The sequence below is a fragment of the Halichoerus grypus genome, chromosome 1, assembly GCF_964656455.1.
Source record: "Halichoerus grypus chromosome 1, mHalGry1.hap1.1, whole genome shotgun sequence".
Lineage (NCBI taxonomy): Eukaryota > Metazoa > Chordata > Mammalia > Carnivora > Phocidae > Halichoerus > Halichoerus grypus.
This window is the reverse complement of record NC_135712.1, coordinates 67,123,856-67,144,990: the sequence shown is the minus strand read 5'-3', so window position 1 is coordinate 67,144,990 and position 21,135 is coordinate 67,123,856. Positions and strand designations below refer to the sequence as shown.

The window sequence follows — 21,135 nt, the reverse complement described above, 5'->3', positions numbered from 1 at the left end:
ACACACACCACGGCCAAAGTTACAGCAGCTCCCTCTGCCTCAGGGCGCCTGTCCTGGGATGACCTTCACACCTTGCCGGCCAGCCTGACTCCCAGGCTGGGGACACCTGGATGTGCAGTGAGAGATGAGCCCCACCTTGCTGGCCCAGTGGTACCCTGACCCCTGCCTGCACCCGCCAGCCTTCCACCTCAGGCCCATGTCCTCCGTGGCCCCTTCCCTACCGCCATCGGTTCTAACACGAGCAGCATGCAGCCCTCTCTCCAGCCAGTGTGTCAACTGCTCAAGTTCCACCCCTGGGAGGGGGTGGAGGCTCCCCAGCTAAAATATGAGCTGCCTCATGCGGCTTTATTGATTCAGTAAAATAAATCTCTGCAGGAGCTAATATTGACTTTGGCTATGAAAATGGAAGTGAACAACCAACTGCATATTGATTGGGGAAGGAACAGAGACTGGCTTCGGGCGGGGGCGGGGAATACAATTCTAGCTAAGAGGTGGCAGCACAGGGTATCCAGAAAAACTGGGAGTCAAGAGACTGTTCTGGCTGTCCATGACCCACAGCTGCGTGTCCCTGGGCAAGGGACATAGCTCCTCTCTGGGCCTTGATCCCTCATGAGTAGGAGAGGGATGGGCCACCAGTCCCCAAACATCAGCCAGTGGTTAGTACGAGAGGCAGCTCTTAAAAATTACAAATTCCTGGGGTGCCTGGGTGGCTCAGTCGGTTAAGCATCCAACTCTTGATTTTGGCTCAGGTCATGATCTCAGGGTCGTGAGATCGAGCCCCACGTCAGGTTCTGCACTGAGCATGGAGCCTGCTTAGGATTCTCTCTCTCCTTCTGCCCCTCCCCTGCTCTCTCTTCCTCTCTCTTTTTTTTTTTTAAAGATTTTATTTATTTATTTAATTGACAGGGAGAGAGAGAGAGACAGCATGAGAGGGAACACAAGCAGGGGGAGTGGGAGAGGAAGAAGCAGGCTTCCGGCTGAGCAGAGAGCCCGATGCGGGGCTCGATCCCAGGACCCCGGGATCATGACCTGAGCCGAAGGCAGTCGCCTAACCAACTGAGCCACCCAGGCGCCCCTCTCTTCCTCTGTTAAAAAAAAGAAAAAAGAAAAAAAATTAGATTCCCAGAACCATCCCTGGACCTCTGATGTGACAGTTCTAGGATGGCACCCAGCAATCGTGACACCAGTAACTTTAGTCCCCCAGGCCGAGAGCAAATGCTTCCCTGGTGTTACTGAGAGCCACGTCCAGGAAACCCAGGCCTGCCAAATGCCTGGCAGAGAGGGGCAGAGAGATTTAATGTGCTCCTGGAAATGAGTGAGGGTGATCTCTGGCTTGGAACACAGGGAGCTGGAAGGAGAGGAGAGAGGACATAACAGACAGAGGGAATGAGCGCAGGAAAAGGCCAGCAACGTTACTGGCCCAAGTTGAGACAATTAAGCAAAGGCTTATCAGTGTCTTAGTGGGGTCCCTGTGGAAATGGCATCCCTGTGCATCAGCAGATGGTAGAGAGGAAGAGGAGGACCGGCCCTTGGCTGCTCACTGTGGGCACAGCCAGCCTGGCCCCGCTTGGACTGAGGTGATCCCTTCACAGACCCTGGAGCCACACAGACCTGAGCAGCCAGGGGACGGGGAGACCCCACACCCCAGCCACTCTCCCGTCTCATGGGGTGGGGCGATGGGAGTCAATGTGGAATGCCTGCCAGTCCCGTGCTGGCTACAGGGAGCAAAGGCTTCCCCACGCCAAGCAACACCCAGACTGTGAGGGAGTCCTAGGGGACTGGCCGAACCTCCCCAGAACTCCTGCATGTGCACTGGCCCTGGGTGGCAGAGGGCAGTGGGTGGGGAGGGAGCTGGAAGACAGGAAGCCCCTTCTTGCCATGCCCCTCTCCATACAGGTCAAGGGGCAGGCAAAGGAGAAAAGGTTTCTGGTCCTTCTACTCCCTCCTGGTGGGGTGAAGGGAGCCTCAAGGGCACAGCCAGACCTTGTGGGTGACAACGGGACATCCTGAGTCCAGGGAAGGGTCCTGGGGTCTGAGTCCCGAGTTTATCCCCCTCCCCAGACATGTGCCGGTGCTCCAGCCCGGCTCCCTCTGACCTGCTGTCCCTGTACAGCGCTCACGTGCCATCACCGCCAACCCCCCAGGGCCAAGTCCAGCGCCTCCTGGCGTGTGGGTCCAGCCTGCCCCAGCTGCACCTAAGCATCTCACCCAGTGCACATGCATGCAACTTTGGGCCTGGGTGTGTATGAGCATGCTTCTGAGGCCTGTTGGGGGACACATTCCTACAACAGAGTCCCAGGCTGGGAAGAGTCTTCATGATCATCTAGAGCAGGACCCCAACCTTGGCGAGAAGAGAACTCAAGGCCTGGAGAGTCGATAGGACTTCTCCAAGCCACCCAGCTCAGCAGCATTCAAGCCGCACCGGGCCTGAGCTCCAGGGTCTGCCCTTGCCACACCACGCCTCGGCCCCGGAGTCACACACTGCCCTCACCTGGTAGCAGCCTGCACTGCCCTGGCTGGTGGAGCTGCCTAGGGAGGTGCCTGGGGGTGCCCTCTCCCCACACTTTAATCCAATCTGTAGTTCTAGCTTGTTAACTTTATGCTTCATCAGCAGGAGCCTTTTATTTCGGTGGGATGAGGCTCTGCAAGACAGCCTTGTTCTCCTCCACCTTGGCTGCCTCCGGTTGACTTTTGTTGGACATTCTTTATTTGTATTTTCAATTATATAAGTAATGCATGACTACAAATCCTACTGCAAAAAGATTCAAGCGCTAAAAATAAATAGATAACCCCTTTACCAACCCCCTCTTCCCAGAAAGGGCTGTAACAGTGCAGTGTATCCCTTTTAACTGATTTTACAGCAGAAATTCAGCCTGCCCTGTCCTGCCTTATGAAAAGAATGTCCTGGTTCCCAGGAATTCCCTGATCTCAGCAGAGTCTATTCAGGAAGGGGACCTGAATGGAAGGGAGGGAGGTAGAGAGCTGTGGGGCAGAGCAAAGTCAGAGGCAGGACAGAGATGAAGAAGGGTATCCTTACCTTTCGGTCATCTTTGAAGATGTCGGCGGTGGCGGTAAAGTGTGGGATGACCTTCTTACAGTGCGGGCACCCTGCAGGGGAGGGGAAGGACCGAATGTTGCTCATGCAGGGGAGGCTGCAGAGCCAGGGGCCCTCCCTGGCACTGACAGAGAAGCCTTTCCAGGAGCTTCCCTCCACCCAACAGACTGTGGGGGTTCATCTGACTCCACCCCTTGCACGCCAGACTGTCAGGGTCCACGTGTCAACCCTGCCACTCAAACACTGCCCCATGTGTCTGCTGTCAGCACAAGGACTTTGTAGAGGTTCCTGTGCAAATGTCAGGTCTGCTCTTGCCCGGGATCTCCCACCCCACATCCTCCCATCATACACCCGGCCGAAGAGGCTGGGGGTGGAGGAGATGGTTGCTGTGGTCTTGTTCTGCAAACTCCTTCCACAGAGGGCTGCCCTTGGAGCTAGGGTAGAGAGGGGACCTTTGGGCTTGGAAAAGGAGGATGTGTGCTCAGGATTCTCTGAGCAGGTTACAGAGTCCCCTTCTCCTTCCCTAGGGACAGCGGTACCCACTGTCCATTTCAGGCCTGAGAGAATGGGACTGGGAAAGGTGGAGGGAGGAGGAACCATGCCACCTGAGCCCCTACTGCTCGTGTCCTGCTGCTAAATTCTTCATTCCCAGCAAATCCCCACCCCGGACCAAGCGGCCAAACCCAGCTTCTGGTCCTCATGCTATCCTTCCACCCTCGGGCTCTACAATCAACCTGATCCTTGGATTCAGGGACGGGAGGTCCAAGGTCAGGCTGAGAGGAGGATCAGCTACAGCGAGTCCCCGACGCTTCTCAGGGCCTGGGTTCCTGACTGAGGGAACAGACCTATCCCAGCGGACGAGGACCCCTAACTCCAGAGGCCCTGCGTGTCACAGTGGTGCTACTGTCACCTGATGTGACAGACCCCCTTTCTCGGCCCCTCCCTCAGCATTAGCTGATCCAAACCCAAACCCCCTTCTTCCAACCATTCCCCAGACGCTGAACACAACTGCCAGGAGAACAGAATTGCTTTGAGGGAGGAATTTCCTGACACTGGTAATTAATTCTGATCAAAACACAGGTGGGAGAGGCCAAATGCCCCACGGGGAGAGCTGGCCAACAGTCGGGCCAGCCTACGTGGGGACCAGAAATGGCTTTGCTCATCTGCTTTCTCTCTTTTTAAAATAAGATAATAATGACTGGCATTTCAAAGAGTTGTGTGAAACCAAATTAAGGCTAGGCTACAACTTTAATGTGAATTGAGCACTTGAGCCAGTTCCTGAGATGGGCGGCTGGCCAAGTAGCCAGCTGGCCCCGGAACAGTGTGGACAGCGATGGGGAGGGGCAGTCAAGGGATTCTCCCCACACCCCCTGCAGGTGCAGAGAAGACAGCTGGGCTGGTCACAGGTCCTATCAGAACAGAAATGCCACAGAGGGCCTAGCACAGCCTCACTTGGGGCAGATACTAAGATGACTTTTTTTAACTGCTTCAATGGCAATTATAAAAACACTTTACTAATTTGACCCAGCAGAGGGAAGAATAGCTCAAATTCATGAAAATGTTATACACTCTATAGGAATGATGGTTTATATATTCCAAAACATTTAGAGGGCACAATGTGCTGGCTGACAAGGCTTGTCAGAGCACCACCCCTGCGGCACCTAGAGGTCCCTCCTGAGTGGCACTTGGATGTCCACTAACAGCATTAGGCTGGCTGGAAATAAGTTATCCCCTCCCCCCAAATCTGGTATCACTATTAATTTTTCCTTTTAAGCTCTCTGCTTACTGAAAGTATAAAGGCAACTGTCAGCCTAGTGCAAATTCCTATTACCATCAATTTAAAGTATCTAGGTCTCAGATTAATCACCTTCTGTACATCTAATTTTATCATGATCCAAAAGAAAGAGCAAGGCAGATGAATAACTGGAGGGGAGATTGTTTTAGAAAGGGCATGAAGATGTTTCCAAGGGGTGTCAGGTGGGCCAAAAGAGGCATGATTTTTTAATTTGGGCTCTTTAAAAAGGCACCACCTTTGTGCAGCAGGAAACCAAAGAAGCTTCCCAGAGAGGGGAGTCAGAAACAAAAACCGAGGACAGGACAGAAAATCCCAATGCTACAGACTCAGCAAGCCGGCCTAAGAAGGGCAGTCACTGGAACCAGACCACTGAGAGTGAAGCGGGGGCTTGGAACAGGAAAGAACAATGAAACAGCTGGAGGAAGATCTATGTAGAAACTGGGGAAGCTGGAGGTGGGGGGAGGTGGGGGCCGGGGGGGGGTAGTGCTGGGAAGTTAAGGGACATGGTGGGGAGGTGGGAAGTGGGGTGGGGAGGCAGGAGGTGGGAGGGAGTAGAGATTGGGGAAGGCAATGGGGGTTGGCTTTTGCTTTTACTTTATACCTACCTTTATCAGGGGTACGACCTTCCTGTAGTATTAGGTTCTTTATATATAAATAAGCATAAAGAGATATATACCATATATATTATAAATAAATATATATGTTATTTTTATAATTGAAAAATTTTAAAAGACTTGTTTTTGGAAAGATCCACCTCCCTGATGAGCATGTCTTGGGAATCTGGAGCAGAGTTCAGGGACAGGAACATGCAGTAGAGGAAAAGGAAAACTCTAGGTGCCAGGCCCTTTGACAGAAGCTGAGTCGCTCAGTGGAGTGGCCCTGAATGGGCTGTCTCGAGCTGCTTCTTGCCAGAGTAGACTATGAGGCCCTTGAGGCCAAGCAGGGACCATGCCTCCTTCCCTTGTATCCTGGGCCCCAGATACCACCCAGCAAACAGTGGTTCTGTGAGGGGGGTCCTTAGCAGCCCAGGGGGTAGGAGTCCTGACCCCAGAGGTCTGGGGAAAAGATGGGAGCATTTCTGGGGCAAAGTATTTAGTCTGGATGTACTAAAGTCCACCCAGTAGCCGATCAAGGACCTTGACTTCTGTGGCCAGGCTTTCACTGCTGCTGAGAAAGCTCCTCCTCTCTGAATGACGTCTGTGACAGAAAGAGCACCAGCCCAGGCTGCAGGGAGGGCTCTGTCATACATTGCTCTAAGGCCTCGGGTAGGTCACACAATCTCTGCTCTCGGTCCTGCACACCCCATTCTGCCCAGATGGAAGACAACTTCTTAAAATCTACTCAGCCTTCCAGGCATGTCCTAAGGACAGATGAGGACAGCGAGAAGCTCAGCAAGAAAGAGCCCAAGTCCCACTCCCACTTGCAGAAGGAAAGGCAAAAAGAGAGGGACACATTGGCTGCCTGAAGGTGGAGGTCTGAGGCTGGGAAAGGCAGGCGGGAGGCAACCCCTCCCAGAAAGTGAGAGGGAGGAGAGACATTACAGATTATTGACACTCGAAAAGTGAGGCAGGAGGGGAGCCAACAGGAGGGCTGGCTACAAGCAAGCGGGTTTATGACTAGATTGAGTTGCCTGGCTTCTCTGTGTCACGAAGCTTTATTATCCCCACTCCATTAAGCTGAGCTGTAACCTGGGGGAGAGAGACAAGGGCAACAGAAGAGTGGGAAATTCAAGAGCCTTCCCTTCAAGTATCAATGAACTTCAAAGTGGAACGCACAAAATCTGAAGGTCACAAACACTCGTGTCACTTCCTCAACTTAAACTCTGATAAAAAATGGGGATCGAGGGGAAGCTAGCTCAGAACAATGTGGTGTGCTTTTCCCACAGCCTCAAACCCGATGGCGTCAAAGCCACGTGGGAAGGTCAGGGAGGGGGCTGGGCTGGGGATGCTTAGGAAGATAAGGAAAGCAGAGGCCAAGATGGGTCAGCTAAATTCCAAGGTTTGAAGGTAAAGTCAGTGCCCAGTGGGGTGGAGGGAGCCAAGGGGTGGAAGGAAGTGGCAGGTGGGAGGCAGGCAGCCTAGAAGATTCCAGGGACAGGAGGAGACCGAATAATTTTATGGCAGGTTCCTGCCACAAACAGAAGCAGAGGACTTTAGGACTGATGGGAGAAAGGCTCCCCAGAAAGAGGGAGAGACCCTGACAGAGCTGACAGAAGGAGGCCCTGGATTTTGAAGGGCCTCAGCCTGGAATGAGACCGGGGAGCCCTGTTCACAGTACAGAGGAGCCCAGAGTCCACCTGTGGTTGCCCTGGCCCCTGGGGAGGATCTTCTTGGTCTGGTCTGGCCCGCCCCTTGGCCTCACACCCAGCTACTTACAAGGGGCATAGAACATGACCAAGGTGTGCTTCTTCTTCTTCAGGGTCTCCCGGAAGTTGTCCCCTGCCAGGTGCAACACGCTGGTCTGCTGTTCTTCCCAGGTGGGCTCTGGGGGTGGCGGGGCCTCAGGGCTGCGGTGTGGGGGAAGGGAGACAGTCATAAGGAGAGGCTTGCGTAAGGGCAAGCACTTCCACCCTCACCCAGAGGAGCACTCAGAAAGAAGTCACTTCGCATCCTTTCTAAAATGCAATTCAAAAGCTGAGTTTAAACATGAACAAATCTGTACCATCCATGAAGATATTCTGATTCCCTCTGAGGAGCCTATCAGGAAGCCATTTTGTGAAAGTGTGGAAGACCCGAGCCCCTTCTAGGGCAGGACAGCCCTCCAGGTGTCAGCTATCATCTTGCCACAGGGACAGAAGCTCCTCTGCCCGGGCCCCTGCCTCCCCAGGCCGGCCTGCTGGCGAGCGTGTCTCAGTCACCCATAGCACCCTACTTGTGCACAAGCCTGGAAACGCCACCGGCCTCACCCAACACTGCTCACCCTACTCCTGGGTGACAAGGTCCTCCATCTCGGAGCTATCTGCCGTTCATGCTCTGCCTGAGGATTCTTTCCAAGCTCCCAAAAGAGCTACTGTTTGTGTCTAGGCAAGGCCCCTAACCTCTCTGAGCTTCAGTTCCTTCATCAAGGAAACAGGAATAAAAACTCTGACCTGGGGGCGCCTGCAAGGCTCAGCTGGTTGAGCTTCTGACTCTTGGTTTCGGCTCAGGCCATGATCTCGAGTGGGGTCGAGCCCCACATCATGTCGGGCTCTGAGCTCAGCGGGGAGTCTGCTTGAGATTCTCTCCCTCTGCCCCTCCCCCCACTCACGCACACTCTCTTTCTCTCTCAAATAAATAAATCTTAAAAAAAAAAAACAGAAACAAAAAACTCTGACCTCATAGGATCTGAGCGTGAAATGGGCAGCAGATAAAAAATTAACTGGCAAAGCCTGGGAAGGTATCACCACTTATGGGGCGATGCTGTCAGTTACAGCCCCACATAACAGCTGATGTCAACAATAAAAACAGCTTCCTCTCTCTGAGTACTGCCATGCTACACACCGTGATAAGCACAGTAGTCTAATTTAATTCTCTAGACAAGCCTTTGGGAAAGTGCTGTCTCCATTTTCCAGATGGGAAACTGGGGCGTAGTGGGGTCAAGTAAATGGCCCAGGGTCACCATCTGAGTGCAGGGTTCTCAGACTCCAATACCCATGCTTTTACCCTAAGTGCTTTTCAGGTGCTCAGCAGCAGGGACGATGCACAGAAGGGACACAGATCCTCGGTGCTCACTCACTACCTGCATCCAGGCCGCTCCGGATTCCCTGGGCTCTCTAACCACAAGTGCAAGCACCAAGGACTTGCCTGAACCCCCACCCGGCTAATCCTCCCAGTGTACCAGCCCTGGCACCAGAGGGAGGCTAGAGAGGCAGGTGTGAATAGCAACCTGCTTCTGACACCAAGAGGCCCAAAAGGGTGAGTACCTTGTCTCTTCTGGAAGCAAACCACTGAACATGCTCCCAGTGATGAGCAGGACAAAGTGGGAGGAGCTGAGACCAGGACCCTGCCAGTGCCCTCACCTCTTCCCAGGAGTCTCTCCTGAACCTAGTGGTAACTTTGCTTCCATTCTATAAGCAGGTATTTCTCAAAACACTACGGCTGAGGGTTCCACTCCCACCTCCCGAATCAAAGCCTCAGGGACAGCCGCCCCAGAATCTGCACTTTAAACAAGCACCTCGATACCACCCGCTGCCCCTGGTGCCGGTGACACTGCATCCAGGGAGGCTGCCAGTGACCTGCTGGATGGGGACATGTGGCCAGCACACCAGAGGTGGCTCTAGGATTGGGGAAGTCAAGTCCGCCTTGGCTCCCGTGGCCCTGAGCCAAGGTCAGCAGCCCCTAAGCGTTACTCTGGGTCCTCCAGGCCAGCTCCAGGGGCCGGCGGCCAGGAGTCAGGATGTGCTGAGACCACCACACTTACTTTCGCATCCACTCAATAAAGTTCTTCTTTGTTCTGAGCGCAGGCACTGCGGATTTCTCTCCGTTCTTAAAGTACTTCAATGTAGGGAACTCGGAGATGTGGAATCTCTCTGCCAGGGCCTTGTTGACGGTGGCATCGACGGCTGCAAGGACACCAGAGCTCTGGGACGGGGGAGGGGCCAACCATGCACGACAGCCTCAGACGCGGTGCTGGCAGAGGAGGAGCCCGGACGCCACCCCCACCCACCCAGGACCTGCCAGCATTTCACTGGGGGTGGCTGGCCCCCTGGGCTCAGATATATCCCCAGGATGTGTCCACTGGAATGTCCATGGTTTCTCATTTGTGGGCTGAAACGAGACATTTAAATCCACCCCACCAATCAGGTTGTGTAGACGATGACTGTTGCCAATAGCCATGGTCCCAGAGAAAAGAGGCTGAACTTTGGGGCTTCACCCCAGGGCCAGGACCTGGCAGAGGCCACATGGACAGTGTGGGAATACGACCCTAGAGTCTCTCTGCACCCCTCCATCCATGTTAGGGACCCCGCCGATCTAAGACATGTGTACTTGGGGACAATGAAATACTGCAGGCCTCCGGGAGCTTGCAGGGGAAAGTCACTGTGAGGATCCATGTCATTGAGTCTTTAGAGGAAAATGGTGGGGGGAGATTAAGGAAAGGAAGCTTACGTCCGCTTCTCCATGGAGGACTTCCGCTGCATTCTCAAACTCTGGCTTCATTTTCTTACAGTGTCCACACCCTGTGGGAAGAAATCAAGAGAAACCACTCCCATAGCATGGAGGCTCCAGTGATGTCGCCTGCCTCTGTAAGACAGCTGCGCCCTATTCCCAGACACCAGGGCTACCTGAGAGAAAAAAAGCGCCAGCACAGAGGAAAGAAATCTTTTCCCTAATCCACTCAGTGGGGGAGGGGGAAGGAGTGCGAGAGGCAAAAATGAAGTAACTACATAAAAAATACTGGCAACGTGTGTGTGTGTGTGCATGTGTGTGTAGGTCCTGTGTGCGAGGCACTGCTCTAAGCGCTTTATAGCCTCACGACAGCCCTACAAGGTATAAGCTGACGTTATCTCCATTTTACAGATGAGAAAACTAAGGCACCAAGAAGGTGGGTGACTGGCCAAGGTTACGCACACAGCCACAGGCCACAGAGCGGGGCTGAGAACCCAAGCAATGTGGCTGGAGGCCACGGCCACAGTCTGTATGTGCTTCCCAGCACCGTGCCACTACCCGTCATCCCCCCCTCCAGGGCAGAAGAGGGTCTGTGCCTTGAATTGGGAATAAGCATTCACAGAAGCAAGAATACATTCCAAATGTCCCCACATGGGAGGACGTATGATCTGAGAGGCACGGGGATCTGGCTCGTCATTTTCAAATGCCTTTTTCTTGGTATAAAGACTGCTCTGCCCTCTCCTTACCGGCACGCAAATGCAGTAACGTCGTGAATAATAAAATGTGATACATTAAAAAGCAAACAAGTACTTTGATAGGTGCTATCAGGACATTTGTACATGGCTTTCGTTTCCAGAGAGAGTACTTCCTGGCTTCCAATGCTGCCGGGGCCGTGAAGCGAGGAGGTCCAGACCGGCTCCGGCCCCCACACAGCCAGGTTCACCCTTCCAGGCAGGAAGCAGGCTAAGCAGCAGGCGAGGGCAAACCTGGCCTTCTCATGATGGGTGCTGCTGTGTGGCAGCCCGACAGCACCGCGATTCTCATAACTGACTTGGGAAAATGGGAGGCAGACAGACACTCCAGTATTAGCAGGGGGGACCTCCGACAGCCTGCAGAAGCCACTGAGCCACGGGAAGGGCTCTCCTGCTTCCATCGAAGCACGTGGCTGGGGCAAAAATGCCTGTCTCCTCCAGGTCTTCCCGCAGAGCTCAGCCCCAGGTGGCACCGGGGCACAAACATGCGCCTTCCACTCCTGCCCGTCCCCAGCTTCCTCCGTCCCTGCGCACCCGTCCCTTCTAGGGACAAGGGGCTCCACAGCGGCTATGCTGTACACCCCACACACACTGATAGTAGAAACCGTAAGTGATCATCCAGTTCCGAGGGCAGAGAGCTGCCGAGCTCCTCCTCTGCACGGAGCACTCGGGAGCCATGAGATGATCAGTGGATGCAATAGCCCCTGATGGCATCCAGCCCAGGGAGCAGCTACGATTCTCAGCTGCACCGGCATGCTGGTCCTTCTCAAATGGGCCCAAGGATGAGGGACACCTATGGGCTCATGGTCTGACTAGAGCCCACTCGGGACCCCATGAACCATAGGGGTATCAAGGTTGTCATGACACTGAAACATTAAGAATGTCACTTTCTAGAAAGAAACATTTAGGGCTATCACAACCCATTTGTTAACTTTCTAAGCCATCAGGTTACAAAGGTTTTTTGTTTTGTTTTGGTAAGTTGGTTGTTTGGAACTGAAAATGTGTTTTCCCCAAAGAAACAATTTCAAACAAAGATGCCTTGCAGATTCTCAGGAACAACCACAAAAGCCCATTTAACAGAATGTGCCTGAAGCATTAGAGCATGAGTGCTATTTCTACTTCACTGAACCATCGCCCAGATGGAAAACACGCAGCCCGCAGTCCACCACGTTGGCCTCTCCCCACACTCCCTGCACACCACAGTCACCCACAGCAGCAAAAGGGAGGATGTCTTCCTTGGCTCAGGTTGGGGCCCTGGGCCTTCTTGGGTCACTGACACTCTTGAGAATTTAATAAAGCTTCTTCTTCCCTTCTCCCATACTGATGCCTATATAGTCCAAATTAATGTATCACCTCATAGGGATCCGATCCCCCGACTGGCTCACAGACCCCAGGTTAAAAGCCAAGGCAGACGAGGCCCGACTCTGAGGCATTCACTTTCCCGTGAGAGGTGGGGCAGAAGAGCACAGAGTTGTCCCCACGGGTGTCCAGGCTTGGGTACCCTTTCACACCGATCCATGTAATGAGATATTCTCAGGAAGATTCTACTGACATAATATGGAATATATTAAAATGAACTTTTTTTTTTTTTTTTTTTGGTTCTCACTAAAATAAAAGGAATAAGTCATTCTTTGGGAGCTTACGGTTGGGATGAAGGGCTTCTAGTACTCTTAAAGGGGATTCCCCTCTCCCCACCCCCAGGCCTACCTCCAGGCTGACAGCTCCTTACAACCTGTCCCAAGATGCCAACCACCGCATTCTCCTGATGCCAGGGTGGCCTTCCCTGACTGGGGTGGTGGAGGCTCACCTTACATGAAGACAAGTTGAGAAAAGGAAGGTCACTCCTGATACTGCTCTGTCACCCAAGAATTCAGCCTGCCCTGCAGAGGAGGAAGTGAGTGGCCTGAGTCAGACCCACTCAGCCCAGGAGGCAGAAGGGAGAACACCAGGGCAGGCCTAAAAGGACCTGGGCTCAAGGCTCCAACTGGCCTCCAAAGAAGGCAGGAGAGGCAGGGCAATGCACCCCTCACCACCCTCTCCCCTAAACAGGATATGAATGCTGCGGTCAGGCCAGTGCCAGCAGGGCCCACGGTCAAGGTGGGCAGTGGGATGGAGCGGGATGGAGTGGGGGTGGGGGAAGGAGAAGAAAAGCCAGACATTGCCACTGACAGAAAACCACCATTTCTTTCCAAAATATCCCTGTCAATATTGCAGGAGCCCTGAAGATGAGAAAATTCACCTTCAAACCTTTATGAGGTTCTGGCCCTTTGATGCCACTGCCCTGCGAGGTGGTAAATTGACTCCATATCACCGGCCAGCTTCTCTGACTGGTGGGCCTGAGATGGACTCTGAGCTTGAGAACTGGCTCACTGGGAGGAAGGGTCTGTCATGGACATAGGAGGGAGAGATAGAAGATATGCCAGGAAACGTCCAGACTCTTGAGCTTGCACTCACGCCTCTCTCCTGAACTTCTAACCCTGTCTCCCAGGGCTCTCCTTCAAATAAAGAATTTGCCCTCTGTACTGGGCTTCCACACACTTTCTTTGGCAGCGCAATGAGACAGATAAGACAAAGCTCGTTAGAGCCAGAAATGGTGGCTCCGGGAGCTGAAGTGATAAACCTGGGGCCCCAATATGGGATTAAGCTGGATCTTCTGGCTGGAGTTCCCATCACTGTGTCCACACAAGCCCACCTTTTCTCCAAAGTTCTCCTGTCCACCAGCCCCCACTCCTCTCACCACAGCAGCGGCCCCGATGGACCAGGCATCTCCACACAGTGCCTACCAAGCTCCAGCCCCTGCTTCGAGTCGTCCATTCGTTCCCACCCAACCATCCACTCTTCTTCTACTCACAAAGTACTTCTTATTCATACGTTTCCATGGCATTTAATTTTGGACTGCCTTGTGACTGTTCTATTGCTGTCTTCTGATATTTAAGAGCAGCCAGGACATCTTTTCAAAGACATAAATCAGATCAAACTCCCTCGGTTAAAATTCTGCAAGGGCTTCCCATCACAGGTAGATTAAAATCCAAATTCTACCATGGCCATAAGCCGCACACCATCTGACTCTCCTACCTGTCCTCCACTCCGCAGCCCGTGGCCTTCTTTCTGTTCTATCAGACCAAGCTCATTTCTACCTCAGGGCTCGTCACGTGCAGTTACCTGGAACACGATCTTTCCCCCAGGTCTGTGCATGGCTGACCACTTCGCATCATTCAGTCTCTAGCTCAAATTTCACTTCCACAGAGAAATCCTCTGACCATCTGACCCAAAGGAGCCTCACACATCGTGCTCTCTTCCAATATCTGGTTTATTTTCTCAACCATACTCAAAACAGTTGGGGTAATCTGCTTATTTGAACCTGTCCCTCCCAACTGGAGTGTAAGCTCCTTACAGGCTTGGCTGTCTGTCTAGCTCACCATCACATCCCTAGTACTGAGGATGAGTCCACATACTTTTTGGATGAATTAACCTCATGGTATATTGTTCAGGTTTACACCTGAGCACAAAAGGTTTAACTGGACTAAATTCTTTGGGGGCAAGAGTCATGCTTGTACCTGAATAGTTGCTAGTTTGACTAAACACCTCTATCTAGCATCACTAGCAGCCAAGCCAGTCGCTATGCATGTATCCTCACCTCCCCACCACCATTTATACACTTCTCCTGCTCCTTACAAGGTCTGGAATACATCTCTGGAAATCCCCAACATCTATGGATGTTGTTCTACAGCCTCTCATTCATACCCTAAAGTGGTCTTGGCTTTTGCTTCTAGCATCAATTCCCTCTGCTCCCTGAACAAGATAGGAAGGCTAAGCAATAAACTTCTGTAAAGAGAGTTTATGACAAGGAGACTGGCCAGGCCCCAAAGAGGAGAAAGGTCTGGCCAAGCAAACATCTCCTTTGCTGGTACCCACCTATTCTGGAGACCCGTGGGTCATGGGTAGTGCCTGCCTTGACCCCAGCCCCAGAACCCTGGGCCTGGCCTTCAGGATGTCCTGGCGGCGTGGGCTGCGGGACAGCCAGAAGAGGTTATAACGCAGGAGCAGGACTCCAGCCCACTGCGTTTTAATGTCCTGATTGTGATTTGATAGGCCATTAAGTTTTAGTGCCAAACTTCCTTGTTGGGTTTTTATCATCTGTGTAAGTGCGCATACGCTGATTTTCATGACCTGGCACAGAGGCTGCATGTCAACCCTTCGAGCACACTCCTTCCCGGCTATGGGAATGTTAGCCTCCCGTCAACCCCAAGCTTTCCGATTCCTCTGGATTACATGAACTTTAATTACACCTATGAGTTTATTACAGACCAGCTATGGAGACTTTCCTGGATCCTGGAACCAGAGTTTTCCAGGGGACCAAGATTAATCTGGAAAGTTCCCTTGAAGCTGAGGCTCTATAGGAGCCTGGATTTTCCTATCCATATTCCTGCTACCTTGCCTGGAACATGGCTGAGGGCATGTGAGGCAAGTGGGGCTCCTACAGATGCTAGCAGAAACACTCATGTTTTAACATTGTGATGAGCCCCCAGACACCTCAGGGCTCTTTCGAGGCTTCCAGCTGTCTACACAACAAAGCTGACTCGTAGACACTCACAGATACCCTGGGGCAGACTCACACACTGATGGATGCCTCCATCCATCACATGGCCCTCTTCTTGTGCAAAAAGAGTGGTTTTTTTTTTTCCCTTCCTTTATATTAGTGGAAAATGTAGATAACAAGATTTTAAATTTTTTCGTCCAGGCTTCTATCCTAAGGAAATAATCTGACGTGTGGACAAATATTTATGCATAAAACTGTTCTCTGCAGTGTGATTTATAATGCAGAAATACGGTAAACAACTCGAACCTTCAACATTATGGTGCTGGTTAAGTAATTTATGGTGCCATTATACAATGGAATATTATGTGACCACAAAAAGCATATACAGAAAAGCATTTTTAATAACATAAGAAAATACAAGATAATCTTAAGAAAAATGTAAAGGAAAAACATGGATGGAAAAAAAGGACTTAGAGAAATAAAATGAAATCTTTCCTCCCATCTGGCACAGTGGAATGAAGAATCCAGATGAATTAAAGAATGAGATGAAAAAAACAAACATATTATAACAAAATACAGAGCACTCGTTTTACATCCGAGGGATGGATTTCCCAAGCAAGCATGAATTGCAGGAGTCGGGGTGGGGAAAGGCAGGCTTACAGAAGGCTCAGGCATGCAGGTTTTAAACCTGGCACCACCTTTTTGGCTTAGTGACCTTTGGCCAGTTTCTCGACCTTTTGGTGCCTTTCTTTCCTAACCTGTAAACTGGGGATAATCATGATATCTACCTCATAAGATTTGTTGTGACTATTAAATGAGTTAGTATATGGAAAGTGCTTAGAAGGAATGCCTAATTCATAGTAAGTGCCCCATAAATATTCTACTTAGTATTTGGCCACACAAAATGCAAAGCTTTTGTGCATGAAAGGCACCATAAAGAAAGTTAAAGCTGGCCACAGGCTACAAAGAGAACATCTGGAACACAGAAACAGATGAAGATTACTACCCATAAGTACAGAGTACCAGCTCAAGGAGAAAAAGACAACCCAGTAGAAAAATGGGCAAAGGATACGAATAGGTGGTTCACAGAAGAAATACGGAAAGCTGACTAGCACATGAAAGGACACTCGATTTCTCTGGAGGCCAGGGAGCTGTGGACAAGCTGCCTTTTTGCCCAGTTTGGCAGGAACATAAGAGGCGGACAGTGTCCACAGCTGGCTAGGATTCAGACCCTGTCACACATGGCTGGGGTGCGGGCCCTGTCACACAGCACCGGGGTGCGGGCTGTCACACACGGCCGGGGTGCGGGCCCTGTCACACACGGCTGGGGTGCGGGCCCTGTCACACAGCGCTGGGGTGCGGGCTCTATCACACACCGCCAGGGGTGGTGGAACCTTTCTGGAGGGAAGCTGGCAGTATCTATCAAAGCTCAAACACACTTATCCGGTGGCCCAGAACTGCAGTTTCAGGAGTTAGTCATAAATACTTAGACATGTTCCCAAATACATAGGTTTACAAATGTTCACTGCGTTGTTTGAATAACCAAAGGCTGGCAGCAAATGTCTATCAACAGGGAACGATTTAAAATCTCCATCTCAATTATTAAATACTATTCAATGGTTAGAAAGATCCCGTAGATTTATACACCAACATCTACATGTACACAATAACATCTTCAAGACCCACTGGTAAGTGAAAAGAAGCAAGCCACAGAAAAAAAAGACAGGAAATGATCCTATTTACATAAAAAACAGAAAGAAAAACACTGTTATTTGGGTAGAAGCACAGAAGGAGAAGGATGTACTGACTGGTAGCAATGGTCAACTCTGGTCAGGGGACAGGGTGGGGAGCCGGGCTTTCACTGTGTGCACTACAGTCTTATGTCTCCCTTGAACCTCGCATGGCCAGCAACAAAAATGCTGTAAATATTATCCTTACTTTATTTGTGCAATTAAAAAATAAAAATGATAGCACGAAGGAGTTTGATGGCATGATGGTTACACAAATCTACACATGTCAGAAAAATAAGTCAATTACCTATATGTTAATTAAAAAAAATTAAAAACAAGGGGGGAAGAAAAGAAACTAGAAACCAAGTGAAAAATGGTTGCTTGTGGATAATAGGATTATAGCTAGTTTTTTTTCCCAATGTCATTTATACTTCTCTGTACTTTCCAGATTTTCACCAAGGTCATATTACTTGAGAATAAGACAGAAACTAAGAAGCAGAAAATCTGGAGTCTGACAGGGATCTGCCACCAAATCCAAAGAGACAGCCCAGTTCCTGGAAGGCAGGCCAGGCCCAGCAGCCTCCAGCACACACTTCTAAGAAAACATTTGGGGGGCACTTGGGTGGCTCAGTCAGTTGAGCATCTGCCTTCAGCTCAGGTCATGATCTTGGGGTCCTGGGATCGAGCTCCACATCGGGCTCCCTGTTCAATGAGGAGTCGGCTTCTCCCTCTCCCTCTGCCCTTCCCCTGCTTGTGCTCTCTCTCTCTCAAATAAATAAAACCTTAAAAAAAAAGAAAGAATGAAAGAAAGAAAACATCTGGGCCTACTGGCAAGGAAAGGGGGTGGATGGGGCAGGGGCGCATGGGAGAGACAAGCTGCTCCTCAGGGACACCCTCCCTGGGAGCCCCCATGTTTCTTCTGCCGTTCCCACGGGAGTGATGCTCTCTCAGACAGTGTTATTACACCACTGTGTCCTCCCCTGGCCTCATGGAGGTACATGGAGAAGGAGGAGCAGGTGGGTGTTCTTGCAGCAAAGCACACAGTGACAAGAAGATGAATGACAACGTATCGTCTGACTTTTCTCCTTCAGGATGCTGCAGAAAGAAACAAAAGGCCCCTTGGAGCGGCAGGAGTCCGTGTCCTGCTGCCACACCCTTTGTGGACACTATGTTTGTCCTCTGGGGACCACAGAGCTGGGCCTGGTGCTGCAGCCTCCCACACCCATGCCAGGCTCCGCACTGGGGGCCAGATGGATGACAAAGGTGGAAGTGCTGAGCGATGGAGGGCTGCCCCCAGGGCTCTACTGAGGCCCAGGCTCTGTCCTTGCCCCGTGCAGTGCACACCCTCCTCTCAGAGCCCATTGCTCATGGGCCAGGACTGGAGCTCATGTACGTGGAGGGGCCCACCGTGTGCTGGGCTTGTGCTTATTTGCTCAGTGATGACTCAGGTATCAGATGTAGAGGATGCAGAAGGATCTGTGTGAGGTTTCTAATCCACTCCAGCTAGAAGTGAAGGGGAAGCGAGAGAAGGTGATGAGGCTGAGGTGGGAAGGAAGTGGCAGGAAAACTGGAAAAGAGGGTAAAGAAGCAGACCACTGGACAGTGGATGATATGCAACAATGAGGGGCACGGGTGCCTTTCCTGCCAAGAACCCAGGAGTGTAGCTCCAGAGGTGCCCGATGAAAGTTCTAAGCACAGAACCAAATAATTTGCCTCTGGAACCTACACATGCCAGGAAGCACCCACCCCGGGGCAGGCACCAGTCAGGTGGAAAGATGAAGACCCTTTTTCTTCCTGGCCTTTCACAGCAGAACCCAGGAAGGAACAGACATTGAGCATATACTCTGTGCATAGAAATAACAGTGTAAAGAGGGACTGTGGCTCTCTCTGGGAGTCAGTATCACAAATGTGAATTTTCTTCTCTATATTTTCCCGTATTATCCCTTTATAAAATGTACATGCATTCCTCTTTAATTACCAGAAAGTCATAAAAATAAATTCAGCTTTTCAGTTTGAGCCTTACTATTTCAGTCTGTTGGCATCTTCAAAAACCTTAAATGCAATTGTTCGATATTTTAGCTAGCTATCCTTTTTCCAGCTCTAACCTTTGCAGATTTAGAAGTACGCCTTGTTTTTTATAGTTTTAACAAAACTGCTGAATAAAAAACAAGTACCACCCTCCAGACTGAACCAAGCTGGACTCATAGTCATTCATAGTCATTCAGCACCAAGAAGGTGCTCCAGTCAGGCTGGCCCCATCCCACCCCTTTTCCCCCATCACAGTCAGGAAAGCGGAGACTGGCTTTTGATAAAACAAAGACATGCTAATTCATCAACCCAGTAATCTAATCTGCACAAGAAACGAACCAAGTACATCCAGGGATCCTTCATCCTTCATAGAAACTATGGTCTTCTCTGTTGATAGATCCCAACTTGTTTTTCTAAGTCTCCAATGTGGTCTGTTTCTAAAACTCTCCCTGTTTGGTTTGGGATGGAAACCTGTCATATTGCTGTGATTTCCAGAATTCACCTTTTATGCACTTGGGAAACCTAGGACAGCACTGCCAGCCTCTGGCCTCCTGACGTTTGGGTCACTCAAACACCACAGAAGTGGTTTCACAAGCACTGTGGGTTCTCTGGAGCACTCTAGCATGAGCTGCACAGGGAGGCAGCCAAGAGCTCTCTGCTCCCAGCTGTCCCCTCCTGGGTTCCGAATTCTCTCAAAAACCACAGGCAGTCCATCCCTTCCCAGGTGACAGACCATGCTCCTGGATACGGAGGGACTGTGTAGAGAGATGACTCAATGGGAGCTTTAACAGGAAGCTTCACTGCATGCTTTTGCCCTGATCCCTGTCACTGTCAGTTGAGCAGAAATAAGCCCACACACGCGCGCGCGCGCACACACACACATGCACAGCGAGGGGGCTGGCAGGCACCTCATCAGAGAATGCAGGGTTCCTCACAAGCAGACACCCACCAGCGGAAGCCTCAGACGTCTCCGTTTGCTAAGTTTGAAATCAGAGCCCCCTCGAGAGGGCTCTGCACGGAGCGGGGTGGCTTTCAAAATATTTATTAATAACAATGACCGATGGGGAAAACAAAAGCTGCTATCTGTTTCCTAGTTCTCTTTCTCTAACTTAGCTCTAAACAACTTCATTGGTTTGTTTCTCATCCATTAAGCCCTTACTCCATGCCCACAGAGTGGGGCAGGGGTGGGGGAGGAGGGAAGTGATGAACAAGATCCTTCTGGTTCAGGGAGGGAAGAGCAGGAGTTATGAGAGAAGGGAAAGGGAGGGACACTACGGACAAGCTCCAGGCCCCAGACCCTGCAAGCATCAGCTCCTACAATGGGTTACTCACAACCTAAGACTACAAGAAAGAACACAGACAAACATATTGCTTTTGGATAATGTACCAGATTCATCACAGGGGATATACACTCTGCACGTTGAGATGCATCAACCACAAACCACTGCTCAAACCACTCTGCACTGTGTCAGGCTGCAAGGGGCGACGTTCCCAGGGAGGAAGTGTAAACAGCCAGCCAGTACCTGCTTGCACTGCTGGGACACGGATGCAGGCGGGCTGACCCCAACTGTACACGCAACGCAACTTCCCGCTGGCCTGGCTTCCACCAGCAGCCCTGAGACGGGCTGGGAGAGCACATGTCAGCCAGGTGGACACGCGACATGCTCACTAAGGCCCGGGCAGGGCTGGGGGTGAAGTGCTCCTAAGGCCCCATCATTGCCCTTTATCAGGAGGCTCTTTGAAACTTAGCTTTTGGGGGTGTTTTGTCAGTTTTCTAGAAATTCAGAAGAAGGGTCATAGGAAGAGTTTTCCTTTGGATTCTCTCAAGAATTTGGCAATTCTCAGAAAGAAAGAGCTGGGGAAATCCCTAGCAGTGAGCGATCCGCTTATGAATAGCTCCCGACTAACCAAACCCGTGTGATACCCCGAGGCGGGGGGCGGGGGGTGCTGGCAGACCAGGGGGTCAGCAGTACTGCACTTACGGAGCAGTGAACAATTCGGGCCATTTCTGTGAGAGTCTCCTTATCTGTAAAACAGGGCTTGTCATCCTGGCCTAGCGGCGCTATGGGGAACATGACAGAGCTGACCCTGCGGAGAGCCACTGTATCACCGCAGGGTGATACACAGCTGTTAGCATAAAGACCCCTCCTA

The 21,135-nt window shown here is 51.3% G+C and overlaps 1 protein-coding gene across 1 annotated transcript in view; it reads right to left on the bottom strand.

Moving 5' to 3' along the window:
- The window catches only part of PDIA5 (protein disulfide isomerase family A member 5), an 89,408-nt gene that overhangs the window by 4,196 nt on the left and 64,077 nt on the right, over positions 1-21,135 (bottom strand). Inside the window, exons 12-15 of the mRNA XM_078066724.1 lie at positions 9,935-10,005; positions 9,249-9,409; positions 7,226-7,356; positions 3,038-3,108 (exon numbers count right to left, since the gene is read on the bottom strand). Coding sequence (XP_077922850.1) covers positions 3,038-3,108; positions 7,226-7,356; positions 9,249-9,409; positions 9,935-10,005 — 434 coding nt within the window. The remainder of the gene's footprint in view (positions 1-3,037; positions 3,109-7,225; positions 7,357-9,248; positions 9,410-9,934; positions 10,006-21,135) is intronic.